Source organism: Halichoerus grypus, chromosome 2 (genome assembly GCF_964656455.1).
Source record: "Halichoerus grypus chromosome 2, mHalGry1.hap1.1, whole genome shotgun sequence".
NCBI lineage: Eukaryota > Metazoa > Chordata > Mammalia > Carnivora > Phocidae > Halichoerus > Halichoerus grypus.
The window spans coordinates 154,664,612-154,690,416 of NC_135713.1; the positions used below are offsets into that span (position 1 = coordinate 154,664,612).

The following is a 25,805-nucleotide window of genomic DNA, read 5'->3' on the forward strand; positions in this document are numbered from 1 at the left end:
CAACTGCACTCCTGCTTTTCTCCTTGCCTTGCAGCCCTGAGCCCACCACAGCGACCCTGGGGCCTCTGGAGAGCTGAATGGGGTGGGGGTAATGGGTGTGGCCTCAGGAACCGGACCATCTGGATTTCAATCCTGGCTTGATGTTGTCCTAACTTGGTGTCCCCGAGCTTCCCTTATGCCATCTGTAAGGTAGGGGTGATGGTAACAGTAGCACCTGAGAACAGGGTTTGGGGAAGGATTAAGTGAGTTACTGATTGAGTGCTTCGGTCAGTTCCCAGCATGCAGTGAGCACCCGAGAAATGTCCATCATTTTCAGCCCAGGCCCTTCCTCTGCTCTTCAGAGGCCACTCCAGAGTGTCCTTGCCAACTGCTCTTTTGCTCTCCTCCCGCCCCTTCTCAGGGCCCTCCCCCCACCCCAGCCCCCACGGCCTCCAGCTGGTAGGGCCCAGAAACTCCACCAGGTACGCGCTCAGGCCATCCCCTTGTGCACATTTCGTATCAGACACGTTTGGGGGGCTGGGATGTCATTTTCTAGGGACCCCCGATCTCCAAGGGCTAGAGATAGCGACAAAGTGATGGGTGTAGGGGACAGGGGGGATGGGGTGTCATGAGTCTGACAAAGCTGTTGGACCCGAAGGAGGAATAAAACGCTGTGTGTTTGTCCAGACTCAGAGCCGTCCTTTCTTTTCCCTCTAAGGACGGAGCAAGTCAGAGCAGGTGAGAAGTGAAGGACACAGTGAGTCTGGGGCGGGGAGGGGGCGGTGCCCAGTAGAAGAGGATCAGGCTTTAAGATTTGGAGAAGCAGAAGAGGCTGAACCAGGAGCAAAGGAAGAAAGGCTTAAGAGGCAGAGGGAGGCCACGGGGGTCCTGGGAGCTGCACTGCCCCCCCTTCTCGTGCTTGCTCTCATGGGGACATCGACAGGCTGACCTCCAGGTAGCCACCTGCCTCACCCTGGCCCACTGATTCATTCTGGAAGGTTCTTTTCTCATATCTCTTTTTGGTCTCAATACTGGGCTTGTGGGGAAAGGAAGAGTCAGGAGCTCCTGCTCTGCCCGCTGTGTCAGCCTCTCAGTGTGGGGCTATCAGGTCCTTCGAGGCACCTGAGGACCCACGCAGGAAACCCCCACCGTCCCCTTTCTCCCCCAGCCGCCATGCTGCGGGGAAGGGCATGTGGTAAGGGGGTGCATTTTAGAGGGATGAATTAGTAGATACGGTCTTGGAACTCCCTGGTGGATGGAACAGAATGAAAACACAGCAGACACTGTGGAATAGAATACAATTCAACATTACATCCGTTCCTTTGGGACTCAGATTAAATCAGAGTCTCCCAAACAGAACAGCTACGGGCGGCGGGGCGGGGGGGGGGGGGGCGGTTTACAGTCCATTTCACCAAACACGTGGATGCTGGTCCTGTCCTCCGATCCACGGGCGCCAAAGGAGTCGTGGTGGTGATGCTTCTTTTCCCCAGAAATGTGGCATCTGATCTGGGCTGCATTTACAGAGCAGGTGCATTCATACCCCAGGCTGCCGTGCGGCGATGGTCTTTGGCAAAAGCCCCTCCGCGTGATGTTGACCTGTTCCTTGGTCCACACTCATATGGGGGATCCTGGTGGGGATGGATGAGGCTTAGAGAGCTTTCCGAAATCATTATTCCTCCTGAGACACTAGCTGAGGGGGGCAGGGCATGTGGGCAAGTATTGCTGGAAATTGCAAAGTGAGTCCAGACCTTGGGTACCTTCTAGAGTCAGGGCTGTCCCCAAAATTCCTTCCAGCGAGACATCACAACTGTGCCCAGACCACAAGCTTGTGGGCAGATGACATGAGACCCAGGAGGCATGGGGAAGTTCCCAGGCAGCTCGCTGGGAGTCTACCCCATTTGCTCCCGTCTCAGAAAGCATTAGGAATGTAAGAGTGATATTATAGGGCCAATACTGAATCTGCGTTCATGTCAGAGAAAGGGAAACGATCTATAAGCCCAGCCACTCGACGCATTAGAACCATAATTAGTGACAAAGACCTTGCAACGCCCCCCCCACCCCGGCCGACCAGATTGGTCTTGACCACCTTTGTGCAGGGGACAGGTTAGCTAGAAGACCCGGCCACGCTGTCTGGATGAGAGACATGGTCATTTTGGGTGAAGCCCAAAGGCCACAGGCTCCCCCAAACTCTGGCTTCTTAGAGGGGGTGGGGCATGGGGTGTCCCCCTGTCACAGGTACCTGCCTCCACGGAATTTCCCATGATGCAGAGGGAACTAGGTGAGGTTCTGACTCAGCATAGGGAACCACCAGGAAGGATAGAGATACCTGGCGGCTTGTTAGAGAGAGAGAGAGAGATTGCCATGGTGACAGGGGAGGCGGGCCCAGAAGCCCCAGGGAAGGGAGGCAGCTCAAACCAACGGTGATTCTAGTGCAGGATGCCCTCCCTTCACACCTTATTATCAAATGCACTCCACTGGGCCTCTGGCCTGGCCTAGGGCAGCCTCCAGGTCTGTCACCCAAGAGCCTCTGGTTGCTACCAGAAGCCCCAGGTTCTGGGAACACTTGCCCCATGGGTGCTCTCTGCTTGGTGGGTCCCCTAGAAACTCCGTGACCTCAGTGTGGCCCCCGGAGAGGCGGCACTCTGGCAGGTGGGAAGCAGGAAAGAGAGGGGAAGGCGCTGTGCAGTTTCCTAATTGTGTTACGCCCCCCACTCCTGCCACCCAACTTCTATTTCCTGCTGCCCAAAATGCCTTCCACCCCTACCCCCTTTGCTAGCTCTTATCTTTCCTTTTGTTCTCTGTTCGGAGGACACAGTCTCTGGCAATCCCTCTGTCCCCTCCGCAGTCTGGGTGAGATGCCCCCTCTGTGTTCCTACACCTGCCTCATTTCCCCCATAGAGTGCTGAGCACAGGTGGTCCAGTGGCCCCATGGTCTGGCTGTATCTCTCACTTTGGAAAGAAGATGAGAGCACAGACCTTGTCTGGCCTGTTCGCATCCCAGGGCCTGGCCCAGAGTTGGGCACCCAATAAATGTTTGCTTGTTTGGCGGGTAGGGAGAGGGAAAGCAGATAGGATTTTCTAAAACAAATCCTATCACTGGAAACCCACAGACCATTCAAACATGGCGTGCGATCTTGGTTTTGGTTCTCCATGGAGGTGAAGGAGAGAGCAATCTTACAGAATCCCTCTGCAGGTCTCCGTCTTGCTGTTCTAGAATTGGGGGTAGAGGCGCAGGTAGGGGGAAGGAGGAAGTTAGGGCAACATGCACTTGTCCATGGCTAATTGTCAAGTTCAGAGGGGAGAACAGTCAATGAGAAGGTGTTAGAAGGTCAAACTGTGGCACCCGCAGTCCACCCCCATGGTCTCTGGCGTAAATACCGTGTAGCTGGGAGTTATACTTCCTCAGCTGGCTGACTCCCAGAGCCTTCTCCAGGGGGGAATGGGCCTTCTTGGAAAGTGTTTCTCCCTGGACACCCTCCACTGTTCACTCTTTGGAATGTTTCACTGTTGTGACTTGTCACTTGAGATGCAAATCAGTATCTGGCCCAGAGAGTGAGCCGGGTTGGCGAACCCAGGGAGCCAGAAGTCAGTCTTCCCTCTCTTCTGTGAAGGGCCTCCATGGGTCAGTTTGGGTTCTAGAAGGATGAAAACGGGGAGCCCAGCTCGGCACTCTGATGTGTGTAAACATGAGGTTCTCCTTGGGGCTCAGCCTCGCCCAAGGAATTTCCCAGCATGCATAGCGCTTAGCAGAGAGAGTTCGATGAGTGGCACCTGGATGCAGGAGTGGGGAATGAGCTATGGAAGGGGATGGCTGTGGCCAGCATTAAGGGATGCATAGCAATATCAGAAAGACGAAATGAGATCCAGCCAGCAGTGTTCCCCAGCTTCATGTGGAGCCCTGAGCTCTCTCCCACAGGGCCAGGAAGAGGCTTTGCCTGGCTGTTTTATGGCTAAACCCCCTCCACCACCACCACCACCACCAAGAAGATGGGGATGTTGGGTGTTGTCAGATCTCCTCCTGGTCGAGGCAGCAGGGTGATGGGGAGAACAGAAGGCGAGGCCACCATCAGCGATTCAGGAAGAAGGACTTGAGTGTCTGGAAGAAAACTGACTTCTGTTTCTGCTTCTGTTTCTTTTTGATGATGGGCACCCACACCAGCCCGCACACCAGCATCATGAGTCCCAGGGACAGGAAGGCAGGCCCTATCATCTTAAGGACCTTAATGCTGTTGTCACCCAGGTTCAGGGTGTAGGCCAAGCAGGTGATGACCACGCCAAAGAGGAGGATTGCGCCTCCCACCGACATGATAATGATGGGTTTGCGGTAGATTTCCCATTTACTCCGGGGGGTGGCGGTCCAGACGGACTCACTTCTGGAGCTGATGCACAGGGAGCTGGCCGTCTGGCTGGGCAGCAGGTCTTTGAATTCTGGAGACTTCTCATCGACCTCCAGGGCCTTGGGGAGAGCCTCCATCGTCATGGGTCCTCGGGACTGGGCACCTGGTACCCGCAACAGTAAGAAGCAAGGGAGAAGCCAAAGGAGTCCTCGCACACCCTTCCTGTTCTCAGCATCCGTCTCCGGCCTGGCTCTCAGCAGAAGGCGATACTGGGTTTTGTGCTGAAGCCAAACAGAAAGTCAGAGGAGATCCACATAAATAAGAAACCACTCACTGGCATGTTTTGTTTTGCTTTTTTCTTGTGAGAGATAAATATGATAGCATTCGAATCAACTGCTTTTAGTATTTAAAATAGGGAACAGTGGTACCCCTTAAAAATAAAAAAGCAAAAGCCATGGTTAATCAAATGACATCTTATTTTCAGACTCAACTACTTTCTAGCTGTGTGACCTTGAATGAGTTACTTAACGTCTCTGTGCCTCAGCTTTCTCATCTATAAAATGGGGATAACAATACTATTCATCTCATAGGGTTCTCCAAAGGATTAAATGAGTTAAGACGTGTAATGCACTGGAACACTGCGTCTCATGTTGCAAGCACTTCATAAATGCAGTCGTTTGCCGAGCACAGGGTGAGGAACTGCCCGAGGTTGGATTTGAACCTGTTCTGTTCTTGCTCTCGCTGTTATGGTCTGGAGAACATCTTTCAGTGCAGCCCAGGATTTTATGTGCTTTTCCAGCACAGGACAGTCATGCCCCAGGTTCAGAGTGTGACCTTTAAATATCTAAATGCCCCCTTTCCCCGCCCTCCTCGGGAATGACGTCAAGTCATTCTCAGGCCTGTAAAGGTATGGAGTCTAGCCAGCCACCTGCTCTGATTTCTCATCCAGAGCCCGTCTGTGTACCTCTCAGTCACCAGAGCCCTCTCCTCCCCTGGCACTTTCTGTGTGTGGGAGGAAGGCAAGGCTTGAGAGAGCCCCGTATGCTTCCTGGGGATCCTCACCGACTCCCCGCCCTGATGCATCATCCTTGACTTGTCTCCAGAGGGTCTGGCGTGGCGTACCCTAGAGATGCTGCATCCCTTTCAGTGAGTGAGCGAGTGAATGAACAACAGACTATCCTTTCTGCTTCCTCCCTCCCGATGGTCCTGAGCATAAGTCCAGGTTTCTTTACAACACTGCTTGGATCGGTTCTTCCTAGCAAAGCCCAGTGCCTCCCTGCATTAAGCTCAGGCAGAGCTGAGCTCTGGGACCCTGTTGGCCACTCTCTTCTCCTGTGTCCCCAGGTCACAGACTCTCCCACTGTTCTCTGCAGGGCCCCTGCCTGCCTTCCCCGGGGTGACTCTCCGGTCTCTGCTCTGTCTCCCTCTTCCGATGAACTGCCTTTGGTCCTTGGCCCCTGCTCCTTCCCTCCTCCATCCCTGCAGCAGCTCAGGCCTGAACCACCTCCCCCACCCATAATGCTCCCCCTTTCTAGAACAAGCAGTTACAGACCCGTCCCCTTTGACATGGAGGAAATCGGAATGATAACATTGCCATGCCTTCAGAAGGTAGATATTCACGTTCCTGGACGCTCATCTAGAGAGAGGATATTTGGGTCTCTGCTTCCAAAGACTGAAAAACGGGAAATGTGCTCTTGTAAGTACAGGGACACAGGTGTTCTCTGCTGCCGCTTGGATCCTGTGGCCCATTTGCATAAGCCAAGCAGCCCTTTGTAAAGTGATCTCCCCTTCGCCCCCAACCCCAATGAGCTAGGGGTAAGGAAGGGATCACAGAGCAGTGCTATGAGGTCCTGGGCCAGGGGTGGGCTTATGTTGGTTTTTGCCACCTGGTTTCTTCTGTGGATGTTTTGACATCTCCAGCAGGATTTTTCTCTCTGGGTAGCACTTTCTACCACTTGGCAGTGGAGACCCAGGGCAGAAGGGCTTGCTGCCTTCGGATGCTGGAGGGGTTGGGAGAGAGACGTAGGAATGCAGAGATTCTCCGTTGCACCGGAGTCGAGCTGGGTTGGATGGAGAAGGACCCGCTCCTGTGAGAGCTGCCACCTGGGTGGGACGTGGCCACAGCCTCCTGCACGGGAAATACGCTGCTGGAGGCAGGGACCACGGCCAGGGGTCCCGGAGAGGGAGGTGGGACTCCCGGGGGCCTTGCTGGAAGCACCGAACACATGCTCTTTGGCCCTGCAGGGAGGCCATTTGTTTATTCCCATTTTGTAAGGGCAGAGACAGGCCCAGTGAGATTTAGGAGCACGGCCAAAGCCTTCCCTAACCTCCTATGCGGCTGTGCTGGGATTCACACCAAGGTCTTTGGACTTAAAAGCTCCTTGCACTAGATCGTGCTGGTCTGGATGAGTCCTGCAGTCCTTTCAACTATGAGAATGTCTGAGTTTTTCACTCTGGGGCTTCATCTGCCCATCAGGTAACCTCTCACTGTATATAGAATGATGTAGACAGATAAGCAGTTCTATAGTGATTCACTACACAATAGAGAAATAAGAGCACGGTGGTAAATTTTTCATAGTTTTACCTTTACTCAATTTAAAGGATAATCTCATTCTGAGATTCTGTCCTTCTTTCCTTTTTTTTTTTTTTTTTTTTTTTGGTGTTGGAATATTCCTTATTTTATGAAATGACCATGATGGAAAGAGGATCATTGGTTTTGTTAGTATCTGTCCTTGGCAAGATAGAAGTTGGTCATCTCATGTAGATGTCTGTCTATCTATCTATCTATCTATCTATCTATCTATCTATCTATCTATCTCCATCTATCATCTATCTACCAAAACTGTAATGGCCCATGAAATCTCAAAGAACGGGAACCTTTAATTTAGTTGACTTACTTAGGAGGAGGTGTGAGTCTTGGTACAGTGATGGGACAGGCAGGGCTTCTGAGCAAAACCACTCCTTTGTGATTCCAGCAAGTCAGGGAGCTTATTCCCAGTGTCTGTGTGTGATGATGGGAAGATCCAGATCCCTGACATCAGAAGGACCACCACTTGAAGCCAGTTTACCTAAGCTGTGGGACCCTGGGCTGCTTACTTAGGCCCCCGAGACTTACTAGCCCCATATCTAAAATAGGAGACTAGAACATCTGCCCCTTGGGCTGTGGGTGTGACATACGAGAGGTGTTCCAGACAGGGCCATGATAATTATTATTATTATTATTATTATTATTATTATTTTGGTCCCCGTTTTCTCATCTGTAACATGAATAAGTTGGGGTAAGGGGCTTCTAAAGCCATCTTAGATCAGTCCACTGGTGATGACTCAGACTTGAATTCTGAGACTCCGGGCTTCCTGAAAATCCCCAACTCAGGGGTGATATGCATTTCGTAACACTTTATTAGAGTCCTAAAACATTCTCTATTTTTTTCCGATATCAGGGTTTCTCAAGAGCAGTACTATTGACATTTGGGGCTGGAAAATTCTGTTATAGGGAGGCTACCCTGTACACTGTAGGATATTTCCTTAATGGCCCTGACCTTTACCCACCAGAGGCCAGTGTAACACCACCACCTCCGGTCATGATAATCAAAAATGTCTCTGGCAATTGCCAGATGTCCCCTGTGTGTGGTGGGGGAGGGGGAAATCGATCTGGTGTCCACCGCAACCCCACGCCGGCTTTTCCCTCCCTCCTAGCTTGCAAACTGTCCGAGGTCCAAGGCTGAGCTGACTCATCCTCCACAGCCCGCCCCCGCCCCCGGCCCTTAGCAGGTGCTCCCAGGGCCTGGCCCCAGTGCTGCAGTTCCGTGAGGGACCAGGGGACACGTGGGGAGCCGGCCCAGTGAGAGCAACCATATTTTCAGGTTTGGGTTAAGTTCTCGGGGGATCGGTTTGTATGTCTCAGAGGATCCCTCATTCCCTGCAGTGGGTTGACTGGTCCACCCAGAATCTCAGAATGTGACCTTATTTGGATTAGAGGTCTTTGCAAGTATTATAATGAAGGCAGGGGTCTCCAGACGAGGTCATCCTCAAATAGACCGGTCCAATGACTATGTCCTTGTAAGAGAAGGGAGAGGAAAATTTGACATACAGAGGGGAAACCCTGGCAAAAATGCAGGCAGAGCCTCCAGAAGGAACCAGCTCTAAGAACTCCTTGATTTTGGGCTCTGACCTCCCAAACCCTGGGAAAATAAACTTCCTTTGTTTTCAGTGACTGAGTTTGTGGTAATTTGTTACAGCATCCCTAAAAAATGAACACACCCGCCTTTCTTTAATGTCCTTGACACCTTAGTGGTGGACAAGTACTGAGGCCCGGAGGCTGGGCCTGTGGAAGAGCCTGGAAGGGAGGAAGGAAGGAACGAACGAAGTCCGGAGGTCGGGCCTCCTGGACTCCCCACAGATTTGAATATGGGCTCAGCCCTCAGGGCAGCCATTTGAGAAGAGAGGATGGGTCCCTCTCCCCCAGAGGTCACGTTTGGAGTGTCAGGAGACAGACTTAGTGGATGGAGACTATAGCACATGGCTGGGACTGGGCAGGCAATAGGCTCGCACCAAGATGGCGCACCGGTCTGGGACCACACAGCCACGAGAAGGAAAGAGGGACAACCCCAAGCTTGCACGTGCACTGGTCTCCAAACACGACACCCACCAAGAGCAGCCAGGCACACTTCCATTTACATAAAACCCCCCTTTACATAAAATGAGATTCCATTTACATCAAATTCAAAATCTGTGCTATTTGCAGTGAGGATAGTGGTTACCTTTGGTGGGGGTGGTGGGTGGGGAACACGCTGGAAACTCCTGGGGTGCTCTAGTGTTTCTGCTTCTTGATCCGGCTACAGCTGGTTACGTGGGTGTGTCCTATTCATCCCGGATACTCGCGATATGACTACTTTTTTGTGTGGAGGTTAAACAGCAATAAAATGTTTAAACAAAGATAATTAAAAGGTCTAAACGCAATATGTTCCCTTTTTTTGGATTCTGACCGGAACAGACCAATTGTACAAAGACATTTGGGGATAGTTTTAAGGAAGTCTAAATTTGGATTGGGCATTAGATGACACCAAGAATTTAAAATTTGTATTTGGGGGCGCCTGGGTGGCTCAGTTGGTTAAGCGTCTGCCTTCAGCTCAGGTCATGATCCTGGGGTCCTGGGATCGAGCCCCGCATCGGGCTCCCTGCTCAGCGGGGAGTCTGCTTCTCCCTCTGCCTGCCGTCCCCCCTGCCTGTCCTCTCTCCCCCACCCTCTGACAAATAAATAAATAAAATACTAAAATTTATATTTGGTGTGAAAATGACACTGGGGACACAAAAGAAAATGTCTTCAAGATATGACTTACGGGGAGGAAATGCTATGTTGCTATGGTTCACAGGTAAACCTCAGACTCCAAATGCGGGATGACAAAATCCTCAATAGTATCAAATCTGGGTGGTGGATATATGGACGCTCATTATGATCACTATCTCTACTTTTACGCACGTCTGCAAATCCTTATAATGATGGAAAACTGAATATACAGACAGACAATGGCCAGACCACGTCTAAAGCCAGAACTCTGAGGGGCGCCCGGCGGGCTAAGCCATGGAGCCTGCCGACTCTTGGTCAACTCCGGGTTGTAGGTTCGAGCCCCATGTGGGGTGTGGAGATGACTTAAAAAAAAACAGAACTCTGACCCCCAGTCTGCAGGAACCAGCTCAGGAAGCCAGCCGCTATGTGTAAGTCTGACTGTCTCCAGCAACCAGCCCAGCGATGCAAACAGTAACCAAGGATAACTGCCTTTGGACGAAGCAATCCAGTGGGGGAGAGAAAGTCCTTCCGACGGATGTCGATGGAAGGACTGATGTTCTACTGGGAAAAAAATGAAACCTGACCCTGCCTCACAGCGTCCACAAAAGAATGAATTTGAGACAGATCACAGGCATTGTCTGAACATAAGAGCTAAAACTAGAAAGATTTTAGGAGGAAACGGAGAGGAATACCGTTGTGACCCAGAGGCAGGCGAACTTTCTCAGACAGGGCAGAGCAGGCAATAAGCAAGCGTGAAAAGAAAGGCAATTAATAAGATTTCGTCTTCATTGAAAACTCCTGCTCATTAAAAGCTGCTAAGAAGAAATGAATAGGCAAACTATGGGCTGGGAGAAAAGTTTCTGCAAAATATGTATTTGTCAAAGGATTTGTATCTGGGACATATGAAGACCCGCTACATCTGGTGGGTGAAAACCATCAGTAGCCTAATTTTTATAAAATGGGCAAGAGATTTAGAGAGACCATTACAAAGGAAGATAAATGCACGGACAAGATACTTGACATTGATATTCAACAGGGAGATGCAAATTAAAACCACAAAGAGATGCAGCTGGACACTCACTAGAATGGTCGACGTTTAAAAATCTCACAAAACAGGGCGCCTGGGTGGCTCAGTCGGTGAAGCGTCTGCCGTTGGCTCAGGTCATGATCCCAGGGTCCTGGGATCGAGCCCCACGTCCAGCTCCCTGCTCAGTGGGGAGACTGCTTGGGATTCTCTCTCTTCCTCTCCCTCTGCCTCTCACCCCCCCTACTCGTGCTCTCTCTCTCTCTCTCAAATAAATAAGTAAAATCTAAAAAACAAAATATCACAAGACAAATGGTGAGATGCAGAACAACCCAAGCTCCCGTACTCTACTGGCAGAATGTAAAATGGCACAAACACTTTGGGAACAGGCTTGGTAGTTTCTTCTGAAATTAAACATGCATCCACCCTCCACCCCAGAAGTTGCCCTCCCAGATATTTATTTGTCCAAGAGACGTGAAAGCCTGTGTCCACAAATGACTTGTTTAAGAATATTCATATAGCAGCTCTCCCCCAACAGCCCAAGCCAGAAACTAACGCACCAACAGATTGCAGACTCACACAGAATACTAAAGCCATAAAAAGGACTGGGCAATGAAAAGGAACAAGGTTCTGATGCACACACAGTGTGGATGAGTCTCCCGGGCATGGCGGGTGAAAGAAGTCCCATGTATAAAGGAGTACATTTATTGTATATTTCCATTTATAGGGGCTTCTCGAGGCTTCTAAGAAGTAATCCAAGGCGACAGAACTCGAAACAGTATTGTAGGGAAGGGCATTATGGGAAGGAACTGAGGGATTTCCCCGGAGTGGATGGAAATGTTCCATCCGGTGGTATTATTGGTGTGGGTTACATGGGCGGGGGTACATCTGTCCATACAGCACACTAAGACTTGTGCATTTCCCTGTGTGTAAATTATACCCCACAGAAAACGGACTGTAAAAACCCTAATAATTGATGGGTCAGGTGGGGAGCAGGTAGGACAGCTAACTCAAGAATGGCCGAATGTTGATAGTGGAACACGGGGATCCGGCGCAGAGGCGTGAACAGGAATCACGTTACCTGGAAAAGGAGAGGTGTGGGCTGGGGCTAAGTGACCCCAGGGCAGGGTGGAGTTGTTACAGGGAGATCCATAAAGTGAGGGAGTCACCTGGCTAAGACCGTGGAGCTGATTCCGATGAGGAGGAAATTTGGAAAGGAAGCGAAGGTGCTTCTTGGAGAAACTGGGATTGGGACAGGAAATGCAGGTGAGAGATGGAGAGAAACAGGAATTTCACCTTGTCCACCTTGTCTCTGGAAACCTACCACCCCATGAAGGAAAACACAGCCTTTCCTCGAACCAGGAGGCCCTGGATGGAGCAAAGACGGGGCCTGGTGGCTTGAACGATCCTCTCCAGAAGGGAGGGACCCACAGGACTGTCCCTTAATCTTGTTGGGGCTGGTCTACTTATCCATCGTATATTTGTCATTGTGCCCTTATTTGGGGGCCCTGCCTACCTGTGTTGTTTCAGTGTTTGGCTCTTGACCTTGTATTCCTCGGGTCGCTGCGCAGTGCTCAGCGAACAGTGCTCACCAACACGGCCCCACTTTCCAAACCACTCCTGTGTGCTGGCCTCCGCGAGACACAAGGAAGCCAGGCTTCCGCTCCACAGCGGAGCTCAGGGGGTGCGCGTTTCCTCCCTCCCTGCCCGTAGCTGCTTGCTCAGGGGCGTCTTTGACAAATGAGGCAAAGAAATGTCTCAAACGAGAGGGGAGAGAAGCTGCTGGAAGATCTGGGCTTTTTCTCACGCGATCACATACTCATACCCCGACGAAGAAATGGTTTGGTGCTAGGTGTGTGGATTATGCAAGGTGCTGAGCAACAGTGAAGGTCCAAGATAATAAAGACCAAACGCTTCCCCTCCAGCAGATTCCCCAGGCGTCTGAAATACACCACTTAACTGGGAATGGAGGCTGGAAGTGAAATAAGTGAATTATTGCCCTGGAGGTGACCAGATACATGTCTGTACTTTGGGGACTGGACGCTCTCCATCCCCTCCCAGATCCCTTGAGGGGCTGGGGCTGGGGCTTTCTCAGCTTCCCATGCTCTCCAGCAGGGAGCTCCGTGCTTTGCCAAGAGGGGGGAAGGGGTGCGCTCAGCAGACACTTGTTAAATGGCCCAAAACGCAGGGGAGTTTTGGCAGGGGAGGGAGGAGAGGGTTTTTCGGGGAAGTTGAGCTAACCCTGTGAATTTGCGTGCTTCCCGTTTCTGACATCTCCCCGGCTGACGTTCTCGAAGGCTCCAGGTGCCCTGAGCTGCCTTTCCAAAGCAGAAGCAGTGTCCTCAGAGAGGGGGCCACACTCTCCATTACCAAGGTAACTGCCACTTACCACGCCGCGTGCTCCGTCTGCATCACGCCGTGTCACCCTCCCACGACGCCGAAGGTGGACGGCGATTACCCCATTTTGCAGGTGAGGATCAGAGAGGTTAAGTGGCTCGCCCCAAGTTACTCAGCGGGGAGTAGCCAGCCAGGATTGGAAGGGGAGTTTGGAAGCCTGTGTGGCTCCAGAGCCTGAGATCGAGTCGATCCTGCTCCCCTGGGGGACAGTTTCCTTGTTCTTTTCAAACCGAGGGAGGACACTTGGAATGGGGCCCAGGCAGCAAACAGAACCGCAGTGCTGGCTGCCTCGGGTGACTGTGCTTTCTCGGGCACGGAGCCCGCCTCTCCCCTCTCCTGTCTTCCTTCCTGGCACCCTGCACCCCCTTCCTGCGCATCTTCACCTCGGCTTTGCTGGCCACGTCCTCCTCTGAACATGCCAAAACTCGGCCAATAGTAACAGGTTCTAGACGTAGCCAATAAAATGACAGGGCGCCCAGGTACATTTCAACGAATGCTTTTTTTTTTTTTTTTTTTTGGTGCAAGACTCTGCCAAATACTGCATGGGACATACACCAAAAATGTACTTGTTGTTTATGAGAGATCTGATTTCAATTTTAGCTGGGCCTCCTTCTGCGCTATCCGGCAACCCCCATAAGAGACCCCTCTGTGCTCGGGCCTGGAGTTATCTGTCCCTTCCCAAGCTTCTCCTCCCTGATAGGAGCTGGGCTATTCTGGAAATTGCAAGGGACCCAAAGCAGACCCCTCGGCGAGGGGGCTCACACTGCCTTGCTGGAGGCTGGGCCCAGAGAGCCAGGTCGTCGGGTGGGAGCATCGGGGAGGGCCGGCCTCCAAATACGAGCGGCGGAAATAACACGATGGATTATTTCTGAGAAAGACCCGCGTGCCGGTCTGTGACATACCCGAGACCTGGAAGGTCTTGCTCTCTCTTTCTCCCCTGGAGTCCCCCCCACCGCCCCACCCGGCCGCCAATTCCAGACACTGCCCTCCCTTGAACGAGACATTCAGTTGGTGACCCCATTCCTCTGATAAGGTGAGTGGGACCCAGTGCCTGAGCTGATAAAGTGGAGGCCACAGCGTTTCCGAATACGCTGCCACTGTCACCACGGCTGGGCCACCCGTCTGTCACCTGCTCACAGCACTTCTAGGAAGGCGAGTTCCCCAAAGGCCACGCTCCACCCAGACAGTGCCACTCACTTCCCGTCACCCAGCCAGCACCCAGACCCTGCCCAGGAGCAAGGCGGAAACGTAGCTCAGGTGATACCTGCTTTTCCGCAGGATTGGTTCACCCTCCGAGTTTCGGTCCGCGCTCCGTGCCTGCCTTGTTTCCGCTTGCTGACATGAAGCCTGCTGTCCCTGGTTTCCCTGGCACCTGCCCTCGGCGCCTGCCACACCCGCGTGCAGTAGGGAGGCGTGAGCAGCAGACGCTGAGGTCTGATCTGGGATTCCCGGGGGGACATTCTGGGTGTGAGGTTCTCCCCCCCACCCCCGCCCATTCACTCGGGGAACGGGAGGGCTGCCTGGTGCTTCGAGGTCTGCCTTTTTGGCTCCTGTCTCTGCCTGGGGTTGAGACTGAGGTCCCTGCCCGGCCCTCCCCGCCCCTCCCAGCGGCCAAGGGTGAAGTCTAGATGCTATACACCCAGGGCTGAAGCAGCCATCTGCACACAGCTTCCCCTCTCCCAGGGGCTTAGTAGGGCAGCCCCCCTCCCCCCTGTCCCCTGCCACTGGGCTGTCACCATTCTCCCTGGGCAGCCCCCGTCCACCTGGCTGGTGGCTGGTTCACCCCATCCCGAGGCTCAGTCTGTCATATTTGCGTTCCAGTTCCCGCTCAGAGACTCAACACACTCTCAAGCAAAGTTAAAATCAGCTCGTTTCTCCAGGGAAATGGGAGGGCAGAGGGGACCGATCCCCTCCTTACTTACTGTCCTCCGTGTCCCAGGGGAAAGGACGATGAACCAAGGGAATCACACACGGCTTGCACGGGGGGAGGACGCCGGCAATGAGTTTCTGTTCAAGTTCTTCATCCCAGCCAGAGAAAGCCTTGCTGGCCCCATCTAGGAGCTGATGTGCCTCGGATCCCAGCCACTGAGCGGGCTCCAGTGAGGATGAGCTCACCAGGCTATGGGCTAAAGGCTTAACCCTTTGCAGGCTGCTGGTATAGGCTCTCGGGCTATGGCTTTGTCTCAGCTCGGCTCAGCCACTACTGGATGAACCTTGTGAAAAATTAATGAAGCTTCTCTGCAGTCTGTCGTCAAGTTTTAGCGGAGACGTGCATTAGGTTGGTGTCTGGGCAGGGCTGTTTCTCCTGGCCCAGGCTCAGACATCAGGCACGCTGGGCTTTCTGCGGTGGTGGAGTGAGTGATGGTGGTGGTGGTGATGCCAAAGGCCGGATTTCCCAGATGCTGTGCTGGCGCCGTCCAGCGCAGGCCGTGACAGTGAGATCTGGGAGCTGTGTTCGTTCTGGATGCTGGAGAGGGCAGGTGGATGCTTACTTAACGTCCTCGGTTCCAAGATGGGGGGGTGCCTTTGGGAACTTCCCAGCACCTGTGGGTGGGTACCACGTGTGACAAAGGGGCAGGAGCATGTGGGGTCCTGCCCCACCCCAGGGCCAGGTGTCTCTGAACTGGGGGCAGATGTCCACCCTTGCCTCTCCTGGCTTCCCCAATTATGCCCCTGTGGCTTTGCACGTGCCCGTGATGAGAATGGAATGATGGCACCACGGGAATGGAGGGGAAGGGTCTCTACCTCTCTCACAAGCTGCTTGTGAGGCGTTGGGTTGTCCGTCCCCAGGGTGCCCCAAGGGGTGCCCGGAGGCCAACAAAACTGCCTGAGACCCCGAAAGCCAGGCTGGCCACAGGGTGGGGGAGAGCCCTTGCCGCTGGTCCCAGTCCACGGCGGTGGGGGTGGGGGGCTTCCTCCGTGGTCTGTCGGGGAGACTCTCCCAGGGACGTAGAAGACCAAGGCAGGCCAGGGAATCTTCCATCTCTGCTAGCTTGATTTCTGTACCCGCCAAACGAATGGGAAATTTCCAGCCTGGGAAGAGTCTGGAGAATCCGACTGGGAGAAATGGCAAGGGGGGCAGTGGGCCGGGAAGGGCGCACACCCTCTGCTCAGGGGCGGGGGGGGAGGGGGGGGAATGCGTGTCCGCGGGAACTCGAGCGGGAGGCTTTCGAGGATGTTCTGCTCTGCCGTCACTGCTTGTCTCTGTGCTCTCCAATCTGTGAAGAAACCCTCAGGGTGGGTTATCCTGCCATGCACATAATCCAATCAGTCCCGTCTTCCCCTCAGTCCAGGCTCCCACGCTTCCTCTCCGGGCCCCAGGGTGTGGCGGGTGGCGTCGGCTCGGCCGTGGGCGAGACCAGCCCTCGCTGAGAACTTGGTCCACGTCCTTGGCCTGTGTCGTAATTCACTGATTGCCCCACGGAGCCCTCTGACGTAGCTCTGTGAGGTGCGCTGCTATCCTGGTACTTGGCTTTGCACAAATTACTTCTGAGCCTTGACTTCTCCACTTAGTGAGTGGATGTGATCATCACGACCTCAGAGAGCTTGTGTGAGGCCTGAATAAGCAAATGCACATAGCAAGGGGGTCACGAATGCAGCCATGTGATGTACAGGGCATGTGCGTGTATACGATTTACGTGTATATGTGTACACGTGTGTGTGTGTAGGTATGCATCGAAGCAATGTATGTATATTAGCATATATGCAGATGAGGCGGCATTTGGGTCCAGGAGAAGGTGTCCTGGGTTGAAGCTGTGTTGTCTGCAGCTGGGACAGAAGAGGAGGTGTGAGAAGCCAGCGTGGTCCCTGGGCAGTTGACCCCAGGCAACCCCGGGAGGAAGGGCTACTGAGGGAGTTGTGCTGCGGAAGGGGCAGAAAGCAGGCCCGGCGTTGCCTGGGGGATGGCTCTTAGCCCTCCGATCCTCCATCCTGGAACTCCCAGCCGCTGCAGCTCAGCTCTGCACCCCCTAACCCGGCTAGCCCCAGGTTCCAGGGTATGATTGATGGGGTGACCGACCATCCAGGTCTGCCCGAAACTGAGGGATCTCTGGGACACAGCGCGGGACTCCCAGTGCCAAGCCAAGCAGGATGAACTGGTTACCCCAATAAAGGCATTTGGAGCCTCTGTGCTTCTGCGCATGGGCTCTCCTTGTCTGGAATGTTCCTTCCGCCCATCTCCACAGAGCCACTCCACCCAATCTGGCCTCACCCCCTCTGCGACCTCCCCGAGCCCCCGCTGGGTTCAGAGCTCCCGCTCTGGGCTTCCACAGTTCTGTTCTCGATGATTGTCTGCCCTGCCGCAGTCCCCCAAAGCTCCTTGGAACACCTTTTTTTTTTTTTTTTTTAAGATTGTATTTATTTATTTGAGAGAGAGAGAGAGAGCATGAGCTGGTGGGCGGGAGAGGGAGAAGCAGACTCCCTGCCGAGCAGGGAGCCCAATGCAGGACTCGATCCCAGGACCCCAAGATCATGACCTGAGCCGAAGGCAGACGCTTAACCTACTGAGCCACCCAGGCACCCCTCCTTGGAACACTTTTTTAAATAAAAGAGTATATATTTGGAAAGTTTAACATACACAAAAATGGAAAAAAACACTGATCTAACAAACCGTCAGGTATCCACAATCCAGCCTTGATAATTATCAATGCTCGTTCTGTTTCCTTTGACTCCCTCTTACATTTTTTTTTTTGCATGATGAAGCAGATCCAGGCCCTTCTTCTTCAGTTGATCCCTGCAAGCAGAGATGTGTATCTCTAACAGAGAAAGACTTCCTTCCTTCCTTTTCTTTCTTTTTTAAAAAATAGCAACCATGATTGTAATCATGCATGAAACTTACACATTACTTAATGTTAATACTCATCCCACAGTCACCTGTCCCTGGATGGCTCTAAACCATCTTTTTATGGTCAGGCGACCGGCACCAGCCCTTACTCGTAGGGGCGCCTCCAACAGCCATTCCCTGCTCTACTCACACCATTTGGTTCCTGAAGCCGCCAGGCTGTCTGACTTAGCCAACTCCCATGTTCTGGACTTGGCTGGCTGCCTCCCCGTGGTGCCATTTACCACTTTCCTCTGTTCTGCAAAGATGTCTCTGTAGCCTGGGATCCTAGGACCCTGCCTGGGCCCGGAAGGTGCCTGGTTGGTGCAGAATAAATGGCACAGGGAACATTCAGAAGGTACCTTGCAACTGTCGGAGGACTTTTGCCCACATGGTCCTCATGCTAGCCCCGTGACGCAGGCAGGTCCACACTTTTTTTTTTTAAAGATTTATTTATTTACTTGAGAGAGAGAGAGAGCTGGGGAAGGGGCAGAGGGAGAGAACGTCCAAGCAGACTCCGGCTGAGCGGGGAGCCTGACACAGGGTTCGATCTCGTGAGCCATGAAATCAGGACCTGAGCGGAATCCAAGAGCTGGATGCTTAACCAACTGAGCCACTCAGGTGCCCCCAGGTCCACATTTTGTAGAGCTTCTCAGTCCTACTGCTGGGATGGGTCACTGAGACGGGAGACTCCAGACGCAAAGACCCTTCACCATCCTCCCCGCCCTGTCTCCCACATCAAGTTGTGGGGAGTCATGAATAGGGACGCTCAGGTGGACTGCGGGTCTCCGAGTCCTCATCGGGGAGGAGGCCTCCCTGAACAGGAGTTGCCAGGGACTACTGGGCTTCCCCTGCCGATGCCCCTCCAGAAGGGGAGCTAGATCTGAACTTGGGGAGGGAACCTGGGGCTCGTGCCAGCCAGGGAAGCAAGTGGGTAGGGGTCCCACGATGGGCTGTGGGGCTACAAGTCTAGTGAAGGGGTGTTTATGTTGACACTTCTCTTTCACGCTGTTTGCTCCAGTGTCTTTTTACCGGATTTTAAGAACCCATCATGGCAGCTTCCTACCTTAAGAAAACCCAACAACCAAAAAGAAAAAGAAAAAGGAAAAAAAAACCCCCAAACACCACCACTTTTGGAGAATATGCTCAGAGGGAATGCCTGCTTGCACCCCAGTGATGCTTCTGACCCAGACTTTGCCTGGGGGATGATATAGACACCAGGTGAGGCCCCCCATGCTCCACAGGACCCTTGTCTCCTTCTAGGTTGAGAGGCCTTTTTGTTTTCCGAGGCCCTGGGGAAAATCATGCAAAGCAACTACTCAAATCAGGCAACCCCGGGAAGAGCCACCCCCTTCCACCTGCCCCATCTCCCTGGCCGATCTTTGCCTCTTTCCTTTCCCATCAAGAGCACCATGGCCAAGGAGACGGGACTTGATGGCCCCAAGTCTCTCCTGGTCTGGCCCCTTGGTCCTCTTGAGCAACTCAGTTACGTAAAGGCGTCTCCCCGCCGGTCCCTCCGGCTGGGTCAGGCGTCTGCACAGAGCCTAGGGCTGAGACTAAGGCCTTCTCCTCCATCCACTCCCAACTTGGCTTTTCTCTTTCTTCTTGTCTCTTCTCACACTCTTTTTCCTTGTGTCTGCCTGTCCATTTCCTCCCGTCTGACAGTTCTCGAGATGTCCTCATTTCCTGGGTTGGTGGGGGGAGGCCCCCAAGGACATACTGCTGCTCCTTTCTTTGTCAGACATATTAATGCACCAGCCGGGCCAGGTCCCGCGTGGGCAATTGGGAGCTCCCTCCGCAATGGGAATTTTACGATGTGGGGTGGGAGCTGGGGGGTGGGGACCTGAAGCCTGTGGGAGTGGAGCCTTCCCAGGGAGGAAGATGAACATCTTCAAGGGGGGTGGATCAGCGGCATCAGAACCCGCCAGGACCTGCCATCCTCCTCCGGAGGCCGAGTCCCCGGGAGGAGCCACACTGGGGCTGGGGGACCAGACCTGGGGCAGGGGCCTGGTCAGAGGCCAGAAGCCACCTGCTCCTTGGGTGCGGCTGCCATCTAGTGGCGAGTGTGAGGTAGTGTTGCCGTCTGAAGTTCACTTCCATTCGCCCCTTGGCACTCCTTGGCCAGCCGCCATCTGTCTGTGGCCTTCGATTAACAGCGGACCTGAGGCTGGAGAAGTCGACCTCACCACGTTCGCTGATGAAGTCGATCTCACAAAAATAGTCACCACACGTGAAACCTGCCAGAGGGTTAAGGCTTGCTAGTTTCTGAATAATGTAGAAGATTCACGTGTTCGTCACTTCGTCAAGTGTCCCTTATATGCCAGGCACATTTCAGGCCGGGCGCTGTAAATAAAGAGATGACCTTGGCGAACGGTGCAATTTATGTGGCGAAAGACAGGCGACTCAGCCAACGATTCCAATCCAGAAGGAGAAACTCCTGGCTGCAGAAAAGTCTGTGCTATGCTTTGAGAATACCAAGGGAGATCGTCTTAAAACAGATTGGCCCGGTAATGTATGGTGATTAACATAACGTAATAAAAAAAATAATAATATGTATATTAAAAAATTAAAAAAAAAATTTGAGTTCAAAACAGATTGGCCCGGAGTGGTAACTGAGATGCGGGGAGAGGCTTCTCAAAGGAGGTGATGCCCAAGATGAGTCTTGAAGGACATACTGGAGTCAGAAAAAAGAACAACGGAGGGGATGTAGGTTTCGGCGGAGGAGGTGGGGCGGGGGGGGAGGGGCGGGCGGTGCAGATGTAGGTGGAGAAGGTGGAGGTGGAGAGGATCCTGATCCAGGAGGCGAAGTTGGTGATGGTGGCATTGATCAGGAGCCAGAGGGAACAGACCATGGGAAAAGCGTCAACATTTCGGCTCCTTCTTTTATGAATTCCCCAGCGCTCAGGTATGAACACAAGGAATCCAATCAAAATTTTGTAGTAGGTTATCTAACCAAGTATTCCATTTGTAATACTAGTATTGTGGAATTTTGGAACTGGGAAGGATCCCAAAGAAATTATATCTAATACGTTTAAGCAATTCTTCTGTTAATATTTATACTGTGTCCCGGTTTCTCTTGCTAAAATAGCGGGACCTTCCTGTGCCTTGGGTGATTGTGATGGGAACCTGATCGAGTCTGTCAGGGGCGCGTATAACAGCCTGCCCAAGGGCCTCCCTGTCTTAGCTGGCTCCCTTTTCTGACCTCATCAGCACAGGAAGACTCAGATGTTTGTTCCTTTATTTCCTCCCTCCCTCCCTCTCTCCCTTCCTCCCTTCTTTCCTTCTTTCCTTCCTTCCTTCCCATCTTCCCTCTCTCCCTCCTTCTTTCCCTTCTCCCTACCTCTCTTCCTTCCTTCTTTCCTTTTAAATTCAACAAACAGCTGTGACTAGCTCGTATGTGCCAGGCTGGGCATATTGGTGACTCAAAGGTGCATAAGATTCTGGCCCTGCCCTCAGGGACCCTGACAGTCCATTGGGGGAGAAAGACAGGTAAATAGGTGTAGACAACTGTCAACAGATAACCCGTACCCAGGCAACAGGAGGATCTGGTCCTTGCCCTCCTCTTTCAGGAGTCCCCTCTCTCTTGGATATTTGGAGAGAGGGGCTCCTTAGTCAGCTGGTCCTCTGTGTACCTTCGCCCTTGACTGCTGTCTGGTTGTGTCTTTTTTTTAAAAATTTTTTCTTGTTATGTTTAATCACCATACATTACATCATTAGTTTTTGATGTAGTGTTCCATGATTCAGTGTTTGTGCATAACACCCAGTGCTCCATGCAGAACGTGCCCTCCTTAATACCCATCACCAGGCTAATCCATCCTCCCACCCCCCTCCCCTCTAGAACCCTCAGTTTGTTTTTCAGAGTCCATCGTCTCTCATGGTTCGTCTCCCCTCCGATTTCCCCCCCTTCATTCTTCCCTTCCTGCTATCTTCTTCTTCTTCTTTTCTCTCTCTCTTTTTTTTTTCTCTTAACATATATTGCATTATTTGTCTGTTGTGTCTACCTTTGTCCCGGTCCATCTCAGGCCTCTCTGTGCTGCCGGCCACCCCCAAAACTCCACCGCCCACAGGGTGCGTGCGTGTTGCAGATCCCTACTCCAAATTCCAGAAAGAGCACAGGATTTCCAGACAGGGAACCACTTAATTATTTTTTCTGACTCAGAACACTTTCCTCGAGCACAGCTGGGCTGACATAGAAGGTTAAACCCTTCCCAGGGATACCTGCATTACAGGATTATACGAAAAGATTGACTCTTTTCTTCTGACGTACAGGTTTATGACTTTGAACACGTGTATAGATTTGTGTAAGCACCACCGTAATCAGGATAAAGGACCCAAGGTGTTCCCTCAAGCTATCCCTTTCTAGCCCCTCTCTTTCGTCTGGCAATCCCTAATGCGATTCTCGTCTCTGTAGTTGTGTCTTTCCAACAATGGCATGTAAATGGAATCGTGCACAGTGTAAACTTCTGAGACTGGCTTCTTTCATTCAGCATCGTGACTTCAGGATTCATCCGAGCTGTTGCTTGTACCACTTTGTCCCTGTTAGTGCCGAGTAGTATCGCTTTGGATCGATATATTGGTTTGTTTACCCATCCACCTGCTGAAGGGCATCTGAGTTGTTTCCCGTGTTTGACAGTTTCTGCTAGAGCTGCTAGAAACACTCGTTTCTAGGTTTTTTTGGTTAACGTAAGTTTTCCTTTCTCCGGGAGTGGGCCTTCTGAGTCGTAGGGTAAAGGCATAATTAACTTTATAAATGCTAGGCTCTTTTCCAGGGTAGTTACACCATTGGGATTCCCACCAGCAATGTATGGGAGTTCCCATTGCTCTGCATGCTCATTAGCCTTGGTATTATCAGGGTTTTTTTTTTTTTTCTTTTCTTTTAGCCAATCAAACGGATGTCTAGCATTATCTCATCTCTATTCCACTTCCCCTCCTGACGAATGATGTTGAATGTCTTTTCATATGCTTATTTGTCATCCTGTGCCCTCACCAGTGAAGTGTCTGCTGATGTCCTTTGCCCATTTTTAAATTGGATCGTCTGGCTTCCCATTGTTGAGTTTTGAGATTTCTTGACACATTCTGGATTCAAGTCTTTTGTTAGGGGATATGTGATTTGCAAATATTTTCTTCCAGAGACCAGGACCCTGCACCCCAATGCCCGGCCTAAGGCCCATATTGATGAAGACCTCAGCTATATTTGGGAGGAAATACAGGAATACTTTCTTCTCCTTCTCTCAAGGAAGTGTTTGTGCTTAAGTCATGGACAGTGGCCCTCCATAATTTTCCAACGCCCACCAGCTAATGTGCACCTTCCTTGGCAGAGCATGAAGGGCCGTCTGTGTCCTGCACCGAATCCACTGGTGTGGGTTTGGATCTCAGTCCACTCATATAAGCCAAAACTATCACCATCCTCTTATTTGTCTTTAAATAACAATGTGACTTCTCTCTTGAGCCACCATTGTGCTTGAGTGACAGAAACTTACTATCAGTTAATCCAGTTTTCCTTTCCACTTTTTTGGGGGCTGTTCTGAGGTTGGGGGATGCCAGGGCCTGGAGAAGGGGCATCTGATCTTCAAGTCATCCATAGATGCTGCTTCTAAGCAGGTCACTGCTAAGCCTCTGCCGGTTTTACCTTCATGGCCTTGTTGGATTTGAAGACCTCACCTCTACTTCTCCTTTACTCTTGGGTCCTCAGAAATCCTCTTGGTTCCACACTGCTTGGGGGTGGGGGCAAAAAATTGCCCAGCAGCCCTCCAAGGTGATATTTCTCTGGATTAATGAATGGCCATCTCTCATTAGCATCTGGTCTCCTCCCTGCCCCTTTTCTGGAGCTCCATGTGGAGGAAGGACTTCAGTCTCCCCTGCTGTATTTCCTCCCAAATATAGCTGAGGTCTTCATCAATATGGGCCTCAGGCCGGACAGTGGGGTCCAGGGTCCCGGTCTCTGGATATCATGTCTATGTTTTCTTCCCTTATCCCCTGTTATAGACTGAATTACATCTCCCTGCCCCCCCGACCCCAAGTTCATAATTGAACCCCTAACCTCCAATGTGATTGTATTGGAGATAGGGCCTTTAAGGAGGTAATTAGGATTAAATGTGGTCATAAGGGTGGGGCCCCCACTCAACTCACCAGTCCTGGTGTCCTTATAAGAAGAGGAAGAGACACCAGAAGCACATGCACACAGGGGAAAGACCATGCGAGGATGCAGAGAGAAGGCCGCCATCTGCAAGCCAAGGAGAGAGGCTTCCAGAAGCAACCATTCCTACCATCCAATTGATCTTGGACTTCCATCCTTCAGAGCTGTGGGAAAGTAAATTTCTGTTGTTTGAGCCCCCCAGTCATGGTACTTTGTCATGGTAGCCTGAGCAGACTAATGTACCTCTGCTTCTTAATTCAGGGAATCCTTTTCCATGGTTGGGTGTGGGATGATGGGGTAATGCACATGGTCAGGGGTGGTGGAGAAGCCTTTCTCATCTCAAGGCTTTTTTCTTGACTGTACCGCTCGTGTGGCATGCCCTTTTATTCTTGTCTGTGCACCAGTCCATCCTGGCTTTTCGGTAGGCAGGGCCCAAGAACATCAGCCAAGGTAGACTCTAGCCGAGAACAACAGTGAATACACCACATGGAATGGGTCACATCAGCAGAGGGGACTATTCCAGTGACTCTTGATCCTTGTTACTCTGAGATTACCACAGCATTGTATTTGCAAAGGGGACAGTGTTAAGCTCTTTGAAAAAAGTTGCGGACCAGGACCTTAGCCATGGAAAGGTCTTAGACTTTGGTGAGTCTCCAAAGCACCATGGGTGTGAGGGCCAGTCGAGGAGCACAGAAGGAGCTTGGCCAAGGAAGAAGTGACACTCGGTGTCAGGCAGAGCCCAGCCTTGCAGAGAAGTGGAGTGGGTTGCAGATCATACTGGCCTCAAGCCAATTTACCTGTGGACTTCTTGTATGGGATTATCCATGTCCTTATTGTATAATCCACTCAAAAGGGCATTTCTGTAATTTTCAGTGGAAAGAAATGTGCTCAGCCTGTCCCAGAGCCATGCAGGCTAGTGGCAGGGGCAGGGTTCACTGAGCCACCAAACAACACCACCACCAAAATACTCTATTAACTCATTCCCTCAGGACGATGATCTTCTTTCTAAATACGGTGTCGAGGTCTCTCTTTGCTGATTCTTCCCCAAACAAGGATCTGCACCATGATTTCTTACAGATTCCACTAGCAGAAACAAACAGGGCTGATAAATTGTACAAGCAGTTTCTACCACTAAAAATTAATAAAGCACCTTCATTAGACCCCTGCTATATCTCTAAGTATATACTGGGATGGGGGGGAGGGGAATGCATAATTATAATGAACAAGAGCACTTCCCTTCCATTCTGAGTGGCATATTAGAAAGGCTTCCTGAAGATGTGTTTGTTAAATCATCTTAGTTATAATGCAATTTTCCCTTTAAGCCCAATTGTTCCTTCTCCCCTAGTCAGTATAGCTCCTCAAGGACACGGGTGGTGAGAGATTCTGCCCGCACGTCCCCCACCTGCAGCACATGGATTCATTCAAAGAATGCTTCCTCACTACCCGCTCTATCTACTTCAGGCTCCAGGATGTTTCTTCTACATGGTAGACCAGAAAGACCCATAGCCTCTGCTCCCCGTGAGCATTCAGAAGCGCAGTAGGCATTAAATGGGTTGTTATGCCAGTAATTACTTCATTGTGATAAAGACTAGAAAGGAGAAGTACAGGAGCCATGAGCCTATGTCATGGAGGATCCTGACCTAGTTTAGGGGATCAAGGAGGCTCCCCTGAAGCTGGAACATTTCAATAGAGACCTGCAGGCTGAGGGAACCTCATAAGCCAAGACCCAACCTGGAGGAGCATGACTCATTTGAAGGGCAGTTAGCAGGAGAGCAGAGAACTAGGGAGAGTGACTCATGATGAGACTGGAATCGCAAGCTGGCTCA

General features: G+C 51.8%; 1 protein-coding gene across 1 annotated transcript; it reads right to left on the reverse strand.

Annotated features, from left to right (window-relative positions):
• Window positions 1-1,378: 1,378 nt before the first annotated feature.
• Window positions 1,379-15,353, reverse strand: PIRT (phosphoinositide interacting regulator of transient receptor potential channels). Its single transcript, XM_036105273.2, has 2 exons — window positions 14,947-15,353; window positions 1,379-4,597 (listed from the first exon to the last, which is right to left on the reverse strand). The coding sequence occupies exon 2, from the start codon at window positions 4,457-4,459 to the stop codon at window positions 4,046-4,048; it is 414 nt and encodes a 137-aa protein (XP_035961166.1). The 5' UTR covers window positions 4,460-4,597; window positions 14,947-15,353; the 3' UTR covers window positions 1,379-4,045.
• Between the last annotated feature and the right edge of the window lie 10,452 nt (window positions 15,354-25,805).